This window comes from Cervus elaphus, chromosome 11 (assembly GCF_910594005.1).
Source record: "Cervus elaphus chromosome 11, mCerEla1.1, whole genome shotgun sequence".
Taxonomy (NCBI): Eukaryota; Metazoa; Chordata; class Mammalia; order Artiodactyla; family Cervidae; genus Cervus; species Cervus elaphus.
In genome coordinates this window covers 100,339,413-100,350,849 of record NC_057825.1, presented here as the reverse complement: position 1 = coordinate 100,350,849, position 11,437 = coordinate 100,339,413, and the positions used below count along the sequence as shown (strand labels likewise).

Genomic DNA, 11,437 nt, shown 5'->3' with positions numbered 1-11,437 from the left:
AACTTCTCAAATGCAACCCACTCCCTCTGAGGACATTCCAGTGGCCTCCTGTGAGATTAGCTAAGGCTTAAACTCCTTCCTTAGGGCAAATAAAATCCTTGATGGTCTGCTCCTTGATTAAGCGTTGGGACTCTAGCCCAGACTGCCTCCTATGTCTTCATATGCCAGAGGCCTGGAAAGTACGATTGTTTGTTTAATTAAACCACCTCTCCACTAGAATGCCTGTTTTCTAATAATGGAGGTTATGCCTCCCACTACCCTGTGTGCAGCCCATATGAAGGCAGGACTGTAAAAAGGCTGCACTTGGGGTCAATATGACATCTTGAGTAAAACACTTCCGGCCTCAGGTTGCCCAGATGTAAAATGGGTACAAACATCCCTCCTCTCTTCACTGATCTGGCACAATCGAAATGCTTGTCTTTGTCAACCAGCGCGCCATAATTTGGTCTCCACCGCGTTTTGCTCAAGATCAGAGCAGGGCCTGGTCCAGATACAGGGCCTCAGGCGGGCCCAGGGCGTAAAATTTCAGGAAGCACACACTTTCAAGTTCGGGACTCAAGGCGTCCCGAGAGCGAGTGCCTCGGGAAATGTGCCCGGCGTACAGAGACTGAGCCAGCAGGCCTGCAAGATGAAGTAAGAAACCAACTACCCTTCAGCGCTGGGCCCGCCCCCTCCGCAACGTGACTTCCGGCACCGAACTAGACGCCCTACTATTGGCCGTTGTCCCTGTGACGTCACGAGCGCGCGCCCGCCTCCGCTGACGTCTTATTTAGGTGAGCCCCTCGGCTCACCCCCTTGTTAGAACTCTAGGCTGGTAGCTGTCTCCGGAGCTCAGTACCTGCGCTCAGGCGCCGGGTGGTCGTGGTCTCGGGCCCCGACAGCGCAGAGCGCCAGGTAGGTTAGATCTGGGCCAGATGGCGGGGCGCGCCGGGCCTCCGCCTCACTCCTGGCCTCCCGGGATGGGCAGGACTGAACGCTGCTGCCCCGCCTCTCCGACCACTCTGATGGGGTGGGCGGGCCCTTCTGAGCGCCCACCGAGTGCAGGGGAGCTAGGCATACAGGGAAACTGGGGGACCCACACGGGGGCGCAGACGAGTGGATAGTGGCACGCGATCCCGGACGCAAACCTTCGTCTCGCAGGCTTATGACGCCTGCGCCGCCCCAGGTCCCAGCTTTTTTGCTTAAGGACCCTTTTCTGGAGCTGGATTGAGCTCAGGCACTGTAGCTCGCTGATTCCGGCAGAAGCAGCGGGGCCACTTTCAGGTGCCGTGGCGGGTGACTTCACCTTAAGCCTCAACGCCCCTTCTGTGAAATGAGGCGCTCTGCCTGGAGGGATTGCTATAGGGCGAAATGAGAACCTGCTAGGGTCTGTCACGTGGGAAGGTCAGCCTGTGGTTATCTGGGAGAGCAGGTGACCAGCCCTCTCCCGGAGGCAGTAGCCAGCAGATCAAATTTCCCGGAGCAGGGCTGACGGCTTGCAGGGAGTCCCTGAGCCTCCAAATCTCCTGTTGGAGGTTCCTATTTCTCATCAATACCCCTGGGCTAAAGTGTCCCACGCTTAACACCCTGAGGACACAAGGACATGTTAACCCAAATCAAGAACTCCAGTGTCGCCTGGACCTGGATTCAAGTCCCAGCACTTTACTGTAGACTTTTTATCTGTGAAATGGGACCAACAGACCCTACCTTCCACAGTTGTCAGGAGAATTAAATCAGACATTGCAGGTAAAGCGCTTAAGGTAAGACCTGGCGTTCAGTGGGATCTGTTTAGTCTTAGTGTGTGAAGTATCTGAGTGCTAACACTGCAGCTTGAACAGCCCTTGCCCGTGGCATGGTTGGTGCTTGTGTGAGGTAGGAGGTAGGAGGTTTTAAACTCCTGGTTTTCTGGTTAAACCCATCAGCCAGCACAGTGAGCAATCAGAACAGTGATCTGGATCTAATCAGTCTTTAGCTTATCAAGGCAGATGGAACCATCGGAGAACCAGGAGTCTGGGATTACCTCCAAGTGCCTGAGCATAATGCATGCTAAGTCGCTTCAGTTGTTTGTGACCCCATGGGCTGTAGCCCACCAGGCTCCTCTGTCCATAGGATTCTCCAGGCAAGAATGCTGGAGTGGGTTGCCATGCCTTCCTCCAGGAGATCTTGCTGACCCAGGGATTGAACCCATGTCTCTTTCGTCCCCTGCATTTGCAGGTGGGTTCTTGACTCGGGCACCACCTGGGAAGCCCAAGCATAAAGGAACTTTTAAAAGCAAGGAACCGTGAAGAGGAGGGACTTTTGGAACTGAGGCCAGACTTAGAAACAAAAAAAGAAGAGAATGGGTTTTGTCTTTGAGTGGAGCCTAGAACTCAAGATGGGACCTGAGCCTTGTTGATACTTTGTCAGTGATTTGAGGAGGGATGGCACCTCCTCTTGAGATGGATGATCACCGAGCTTTCCCAAGTAGTGAAAAGTCAAGCCCCTGCTCCGACATTCCTTCTTTCAGCTGAGACTAGCTGAGAACCTGCTGTGTGGCAGGCGCAGTACTAGGCGCCATGCACCCAGTAGTTAGAGAGACAGTCATGGCCCAGGAACCCAGAGAGGAGAGCGCCCCCATCAGGCTTAGCCCCGAACCCTCTGCGGCCTCTCCCCAGGCAGCCTGTGCTCTCGCCCATGCGTGCGTACTTAGTTGCTCAGTCATATCCAGCTCTTTGCAACCCCAGGGGCTGTAGCCTGCCAGGCTCCTCTGGCCATGGGATTTTCCAGGCAAGAATACTGAAGCGGGTTGCTATTTCCTCTTCTAGGGGATTTTCCTGACTCAGGAATCAAACCTGTGTCTCTTGCGTCTCCTGCATTGGCAGGCGGGTTCTTTAACATAGCACCATCTGGGAAGCCCACATAGGAGGGTAACAGGATCAAATTGGCATTTAAAAAATGACTTCTGTCAGCTTGTCTTTGAGTGGAGCCTGTTTCACCTGCAGTCTCTTGCTCATGATAGCAAGAGACTTTAATGAATTCCTAGTCCTATTCATTTTAGCCTAGCCCACACTTCCTCAAGAAACTCAACAAAGGCAGGGCCCTCAATCTTCCCAGCTGCTGTTGCTGCTGCTGCTAAGTCGTGTCCGACTCTGTGACCCCATAGATGGCAGCCCACCAGGCTCCGCCATTCCTGGGATTCTCCAGGCAAGAACACTGGAGTGGGTTGCCATTTCCTTCTCCAATGCATGAAAGTGAGAAGTGAAAGTGAAGTCGCTCAGTCGTGTCCGACTGTTCATGACCCCATGGACGACAGCCTACCAGGCTCCTCCGTCCATGGGATTTTCCAGGCAAGAGTACTGGAGTGGGGTGCCACTGCCTTCTCCGAATCTTCCCAGCAGTGGTCTCAGTGACTGAACCCTACTCAACCATATCAGTTGTTAACATCAGTCTTCCCTGCAGGCAGGACGGCAGGGCTGAGCGTGTCTGGCCTGCATCGTTTGCCCAGTGCCTCAGTGGTGCAGGTACAGCCCAAGCTGTCAGGAAGCACCAGTTGAAGGAAGATGGGACCTAGCTCAGTGGCTGGCATGAAGTAGTTGCTTCTCTAGAAGTGTTTCATTGTCGTTGTTCAGTTGCTAAGTCGTGTCTGACTCTGAGACCCCATGAGCTGCAGCATGCCAGGCTTCCTGGTCCTTCACTGTCTCAGTGTTTCATTACAGGCACAGAATTGAGCAAAACTTGACCTTATATACGTGGTGAAATAACTTAAAATCTGGACTGCTTCCCATGCCGTGTGCCAGGAAAGGCTGATGGGGCGAAAAGCCTTGGGCTGCAGCTCGAGGAGCTTTGGGAACCCCAGCGATGGTTTCAGGCCCTCTGTCCTCGGGGCCCACTTTCTCCCCGTAGGAGCTGATGCTGGGGTCTGGTGGAAGGAGGTTGCTCACGACTGTGCTGCAGGTGCAGAGGTGGCCCTTTCAGCCCTCCAGAGATATGAGATTGGTGCAGTTCCAGGCACCCCACCTAACGGGACCCCACCTGGGCCTGGAGTCAGGGAATGGCGGGGGTGTCATCAACCTCAACGCCTTTGAGCCCACACTGCCCAGGACGATGGTGGAATTCCTGGAGCAGGGAGAAGCCACTCTGTCGGTGGTGAGAAGGTAAGTCAGCAGGCAGCACAGCCCTGCCCTAGCTGCCCCGTTCTCCCCTCCCCCCTCACCACCCAACCCCTGCCCTGGGAAACAGAACCAGGGTAGTTCTTTTGCAAGGGATCAGGGTAATGCAGGCTTCCTTTCTCTGAGCAAAGAGCCTTAGGAGTCTTGTGTGACAGTAGGCCCAGTTTACAGGGGGCCCCAGGGAGGATGACTGACCTTCCCCGGGCCACACACTTGGTGAGGGGGCCAGGATTCTCCTCTGTCCCACTGCCTTCCCTAGGGGGTTAAGGCCTGCTTGCCTGAGGGGCTGGAACCTGGCGTCCTAAGAGGGCAGAGGACTTCAAAGATGTTCTTAAAGACGGTTCTTGGGTTTGAGTTGGATTAGGTAGGTGCCTCCCTGAACCCAGGAGCTCTATGGTATCTGGTCTAAAGATGTTGACACACAGTAAATGAAAAACCACTCTGAGACGTCATTTTCACCTGTTAAGCTGATATAAATACAGATGTTTGACAACACACAGTGTTGGTAACAGTATTTTCCCCCTACTTTCATATTCTTGCAAGATTAGAAACTCCTTCCATGTCCCTTATTAGAGAATTGGGTGCATCTACTGTGCAGTAATACACAACCATACAAAAAAGAGAAAGCTAATAGACTTTATATGTTAAGATCTCTAAAATACATATTTTTTTAAAAGGCGTATATATAACGTGCTGTCATTGGCATAAAAAAGATGGGAGAAGAGTTTACACAGAGTGACTGTGAAAATCTATACAGGACACAGCATTTGTCTGTGGGGAGGGAGTGGGGTGCCTAGGAGAAGGGGAGGAAGATAGAGCTTTCTTTTATCCCCATTTGCACCCTTTGAATTCACTTACATGGAAATTATTATGTATTTCTGTATTATGTAATTCCATATTATGTTGTTTAGTCGCTAAGTAGTATCAGACTCTTTGTGACCCCACAAACTGTAGGTCGCCAGGCCCCTCTGACCATGGGATTCTCTAGGCAAGAATACTGGGGTGGGTTACCATTTCCTTCTCCAGGGGACCTTCCCAACCCAGGGACTGAACCCTCATCTCCTGCATTGGCAGGTGGATTCTTTACCACCGGGCCACCTGAGAAAGCCCATATTACCTAATTGGGGAGAGGAAGTCAACACTGGATGAACATAAACAGTACTCTCATATCAAGGGGCAATAGCTGGGCTTGATTTTCAATGCTGACTCTGATGGTTGCTCTAGAAAGTATGTTTTAAAAAGCAAAGCTTGGTAGCAGCTGCAGGGTCTCCCCAGCAGGCCCCTCTCCTGTTCTGGTCTTTGCAGAGCACTGGCCACCCACTTGCCAGTCCTCCCACGGGCAGAGGTGACGCTCCTGGCCCCGGTCACTCGGCCAGACAAGGTGGTATGTGTGGGCATGAACTATGCGGACCACTGCAGAGAACAGAACGTGCCTGTGCCCAAGGAGCCCATCATCTTCAGCAAGTTCGCTAGCGCCATCGTGGGGCCCTACGATGACATCATCCTTCCGCCCGAGAGCCAGGTGGGTGCCTACCCCCCATTCCCCCACCCCGGGCACTGGGGCCCATCACACAGGTGCTCAGCGTCCCGCTAAGGGAACCACCTGTTGCTCAGTAGTGCATTAAACAGAAACTCCAGGGTATTATACAGTGATAAGACAGCTCCTGGGGGAAAAAAAAACATTAATTGTTTTTCTGTTTGATTATAAAAGTAATATACTTGCTTCATAGAAAATAAATAAAATATGTAAAGAAATTACATAAATTTCATAATTTTCAAATTTCAAAAGTACATAAATACATAAAGAAATGAAAAGCTACATATGTCCCCACTGTGCAGGGCTTGCAACATTCATGTTCTACTGTATATCTTCCCAGAATTTTTTTTTTTCCTTTTGAACTTGTTTTGGGGTAATAGCCAATGAACCATGTTGTGATAGTTTCAGATGAACAGCAGAGGGACTCAGCCATACATATACATGTATCCATTCTCCTCCAAACACCCCTCCCATCCAGGCTGCCACATGACATTGAGCAGAGTTCCATGTGCTATACAAAAGGTCCAACCTTGTTGGTTATCCATTTTAAATACAGCAGTGTGTACATGTTCATCCCAAACTCCCTAACTATCCCTTCCCCCCTGCCCCAGCAACCATAAATTCATTCTAGCCAGTGAGTCTGTTTTGTAAGTAAGTTCATTTGTATTGCTTCTTTTTAGATTCCACATATAATTCCCAGGGTTTTTCTATTCCTGTTTCTGTTTATACTGTGCATGTGCCTACCATTTACTTAAGTTCTCTATCAAGAACATTTTTCATGCCATTAAATATTCTCCCCTGACGTTTTTTAGGTTACTGCTTAGTTTTCTATTGTATCAGTGGCCATAATTTATTCAGTAGTCCTCATATTGCTAAATAGGTTGTTTGCAGTTTTTAGCTTTTATAATGTTGCAGTGAACATCCTTACAGAAGAGACTTTGCACATCCATGAATGTGTGATTATTTCCTTTAAATTAACTCTTAGAATGTGAATGTCTTTATCAGGGTATAGGCAGGGTTTCAAAAATTAGCCAGAGTGACCTTCGACTGCAAAAACAGTTTACATATCCACCAGCAGTGTATGTACCCTTACTAGTACTTTAAAATTTTTAGTTTAGAAATACTTTGAAAATTATAGTAAAGTTGGGGGGAAAAAATGCAGTGACTACCCAGCGTCTTTACCTGGATTCACAATGTACATTTTGCTGTATTTGCTCTTCTCTCCCACCCTCCCTCCCCCGCCCTGTTTTCCCACGTCTCTCCTTCCTTCCCTTCCCTCATGTCCCACAGGCGCACACACACTTTTTTAAGGGGGGTTAGTAGAAAGAACTTTACAAAGTAAATTATAGACATTAAGACAGTTCACTCATAATTGCAAGTCATGTAGGAGAGCAGTCCTCCTCCTGGGTTTCCTTACCCTCCTGCTCCCACCCAGGCGCCCCTTCCCAGTAAAGTCTGTTGCTTTGTCAGCAAAAAAAAAAAAAGTTCACTCATAAAAACTTCAGCATACATCTCCTGAGAATAAGGACAATGTCCTACATGACCGTAATACCATTACCACAACTAAGAAAGTTAACATTAACCATATCTAAGTTAATATTAACCAGTCCAATTGGGAATATTAGCAGTTGCCTCCAAAGGTGACTTTTAATTTGGGTCCTATTTTGTGTTTTGGTGTTGGTGCAGGATCAATCAGGGTCACACGTTGTATTTGGTTGTATCTCTTAGTGCCTTTTGTCCAGAACAGGGATTCACAGACTTTTTCTCAAAGGGCCAGTTAACAGTAGGTGTTAGGCTTTGAGCAGCAAGTAGTGTCTGTAGGAACAGTTCAGCCTTGCCACTGTTGTGTGAGAGCAGCCTGGCTGGTCCATGAAGGAACCTGACTGTGTCCCAGGAAAACGTTATTTACAGGAACAGAGACAGCAAACAAGCAAGGATTTGGCCTGTGGGCCACAGCCTGCTGACCCCTGACCCCAAGCAGTCTCTCTCCCCCGTTTTTATCTTTCATAACAGGCTTTTTGAAGAAGTCAGGCACATTGTCTCATGGCGTGTCTCACACTCTGGATTTGTCTGGTTGGTCCGTCATGATTAGATTCAGGTTAAACATTTTTGTCAAGTTCTACACAGGTTAATCTGCTCAGGCTGCTGTCACAAAATACTGCAGAATGGATGACTTACAAAACAAGACATTGAGTTCCTGAAATTCTAGAGGCTGGGAAGTCCGAGATCAAGGTACCAATAGATTAGGACCCACTTTCTGGCCCACAGATGACTGCCTCTTCACTGTGTCCTTGGAGTGAGCTCTCTAACATCTCTCTTTATAAGGGCACTAGCCTCTTCATGGGGGCTCTGCCCTCATGACCTGATCACCTCTCATACCGTCACACCTCATGCCATCACCCCGGGTTTAGGTTGCGGTAGATGAGCTGGGGGATGGGGAGGGACCCTGACATTGTCTGTAGCAGCAGGTGCGCACTTATATCACATCCAGGGTCAGCTGGTCCTTCGTGTCCGTGATGCTCACGTGACCTCTCCATGGTAAAGGTACATTTCACTGTGGAAACGAGCAAACAGTCTGCAGAGGAGTCACTGAAACCACGTGACTATCTTATTTGCCCCACAAGTTCTCTTCCAGGAATCATCTGGTCATCCTTCCCTGAACCCATTACTGCAGTAAGGATTAGAAAAATCTGACTTTTCTTCTCTGTCATGCCTTCTACTTTTATTAGCTGGTATTCTGTGGAGAAACACTGCTTGGTTTTTTGTTTTACCCCTGTCCCTTTATCACTGTAAATTCCTGATTTTTACTTTTATCCAATATGTCATAGACCATAGTCCATCATTTACATTGTTTCTGACACTCAGAGGATCTCAGTTTGGTTAGGGGGAGGCTTTCGGATGGCCCCCACCCACATCACTTTCTGAGCACTTCCTTCCTATGGCCAAGCAGTTCCAGGCTTGTCTCGTACTCTCGTCACTGACAGGGACTTGGCCCTTTCCCCAAGAAATCCAGTTCTTTTTTGTGTTCATGGTTGTTACTGTTAGAAAAGTCAGTTTGCACGGCTAACTTGTATCTAGTTTATATTTGCACTTTGCTAATTATGGAACAAGCTGAGCATTTTTCCTTTTTGTGGCCGTGTGTATATATTTTTGTAAACTGCTTATTCAAGCCTTTGGCCCACGTTTATTTTGGCATGTTGATCTTGTTATTATTTAAGTGAGTTAGTGCATTAAAGCACTTAGAATAGTGCCTGGCAAACAAGTAGGGTTAGCTATTGTTATTCGGTATTTATCCTTTTTTGGAAGTATCAAGAGTGATTTTGGTAAAACTCCCTCCCCAGAAAAACGTTGCTCTTCCGCAGTCCCTGGAGTCACTCTGCCTGCCTGCAGCGGTGCTGCCTTCACTGCCCGAAGTCTGTGGTCCACACGTGACACCTCCCCTGCGGGGCCTCCCCTAGGGCTGCCGTCTCCCACGTACGGGCCGGCAGCCACCCCACCGTTAAGAGGCCTGGCCCCGCGGCAGGAGCCCCTCAGCGGAATAGCGGAGCCCAGGGCCCAGCAGCTCACTGCCCCTTCCCGCCCTGCAGGAGGTGGACTGGGAGGTGGAGCTGGCCGTGGTCATTGGGAAGAGAGGCAAGCACATCAAGGTGAGGGGGAGGGCCAGCTACCCTGGCACTGGGGAGTGGTTGTCAGCTACCCGCCCCTGACGTGGCCATGCCCCTCGCCCACCACCACCTCAGCTGTCTGCAGCCCTAACATGGGATCGAGGCTTTGAGACCCTTTGTGACCGGGCTTGGTGTCACCATGAGCTAACCTCCCATCTGGCCAAACCCCCTGCCCCCACAGGCTGCAGATGCCATGGCCCATGTGGCTGGCTTCACTGTGGCACACGACGTGAGTGCCCGTGACTGGCAGGTGAGACGCAATGGAAAGCAGTGGCTGCTGGGGAAAACCTTTGACACCTTCTGCCCTCTGGGCCCTGCCTTGGTGACCAAGGACAGTGTGGCAGGTAGGTGCCTGCTGCCCACTTGGTGACTCCTCTCCTTGCTCTTGCGTGGATGTGTCAGCAAAGCCTCTTTCCAGAAGGGGAGTGAGGGGCGTGGCCCGCCGAGGGCCCCATCCCCGGCTGCCCTCTCGTTGACTGTTGGATTAGAGCAGATCTCTCCACCCGGGCTGAGTGCTCCACTGGCCTCCCTCCCGGCCCCTCACCTTAGAGGCCTACAGCAGCAGAGGCGGGGACTCCGTACTCGTGACATGCAGTACAGGGGCCAGGGCTCCCTCCTGACGCCTGGATCAGGCTTCCTCTGGCTGCACCATCTAGGAGAGGCCTTACGTCGGAAGGAAGCAGGGCTGGCCTTGGAGCATCGCAGAGAACAGCTGTTCCCGAGCCCCTGGCCCTTTCTTTAATAGAGATGGGAGCTAACCCCCGGGGCCTCACCCAGCCGGCGTGTAGCCAGGTGGCAGCAGCTACAAGCAGCAAGGGCACAGTGAGAGCCTGGAGAAAAGACAGGGGTGAGGAGGACAGCACAGCCACCGGGCGGGGCCTGTCCGTGTAATTCAGCCTCACAGCGCCCCTTGCAGTCAGTCATCACTGAAGTTAAACTGGGTTCCTGGGGGTGTGCCTGTGGATGTGTGAACCACCAGAAAGTCAGGATGAAAGTGCTGGTGATGCAGGACACTATTAGAGGTGAGCCGGCAGGTGCAGGGGTCTTCACTACTGCTCATGCTGTTACCCTGCTGCTTTGTAACACGCAGTCAGCCTCTGCTGCAGATAGAATCTGGTTTTTAAGGCAAAACCCAGCCACTGTTCTCTGCCCCTTGAGTCTGGAACATTCCCTCATTAACCCATCCACTGACCACCGGCGGGCACTGTGCTGGGTGGTGGGCAGAGGGAGGCCTGGGCAGGCCAGAGTCCACACAGACTCCAGGGTGGGAGCGCCAGGAGCAGGCACAGGGAGCCCAGCAGACAAGCCTCTCACCTGGCAAGGCCACCCTGTGCTTTCGTTTCCTGATTGTCAGGAGGGCTTTGGGGGTCAGAAGGGAGAATCCCAAATGTGTTGTTTTTGCATTTCAGATCCACACAACCTAAAGATCTGCTGCCGAGTGAATGGGGAAGTGATGCAGAGTAGCAACACCAACCAGATGGTGTTTAAGACAGAAGAGCTGATAGCCTGGGTCTCTCAGTAAGTGGGATAGAGCCTGGCCTCAAACAGCCACCTGGGGGCTTTACTGAGCCCCCCATGCCAGGCTGTGGCACCTCAGCCCCTGACCTCACCTGGCCCTTCTGCCCGTAGGTTCGTTACTCTTTACCCAGGGGACATCATCCTGACCGGGACGCCCCCAGGTGTGGGGATGTTCAGGAAGCCTCCTGTCTTCCTCAAGGTAGGTTGGCTGAGCGAGAAAAGGCAGAGGCCTGGCAGGGTTGGCTCAGACCCGAGAAACCCAGGTCTGTGTATGTGCGCCACGCCTCAGGCCCGACAGCCTCACGACCCACTCTGTTGCAGAAGGGCGATGAAGTCCAGTGTGAGATTGAAGACCTGGGTGTCATCGTCAACAAGGTGGTGTGATGACTGCTGCTGCAGGCAGGAGGGGCATTTGTTCCCACGGAGCCCAGCATGGCAAGAGGCCAGGTGCCAGCCCCTGAGGCTTCTCTTCGGGTAGAGGGGGAGACGATGGTGCTCACCTCCTCAATAAACTTCATCTTCCCTTAGGATGTGTTTCAAGGAGTGAGAGGGCATTCTCACCCAGTGGGGAAGGAGGGCAGATACACACA

The 11,437-nt window shown here is 51.3% G+C and overlaps 1 protein-coding gene across 2 annotated transcripts; it reads left to right on the top strand.

The window, feature by feature from the left end:
• Positions 1–730: 730 nt before the first annotated feature.
• Positions 731–11,374, top strand: FAHD2A (fumarylacetoacetate hydrolase domain containing 2A). 2 transcript variants are annotated; one of them, XM_043918729.1, is made up of 9 exons: positions 747–894; positions 1,696–1,739; positions 3,862–4,112; positions 5,433–5,649; positions 9,252–9,311; positions 9,511–9,673; positions 10,739–10,847; positions 10,959–11,046; positions 11,169–11,374. In XM_043918729.1, the coding sequence occupies exons 3-9, from the start codon at positions 3,868–3,870 to the stop codon at positions 11,229–11,231; spliced, it is 945 nt and encodes a 314-aa protein (XP_043774664.1). In that variant the 5' UTR covers positions 747–894; positions 1,696–1,739; positions 3,862–3,867; the 3' UTR covers positions 11,232–11,374. The 2 variants fall into 2 exon arrangements, with proteins under 2 accessions (XP_043774663.1, XP_043774664.1); XM_043918728.1 differs by lacking the exon at positions 1,696–1,739 and having other exon boundaries at positions 731–894.
• The last annotated feature ends 63 nt before the right edge of the window (positions 11,375–11,437 follow it).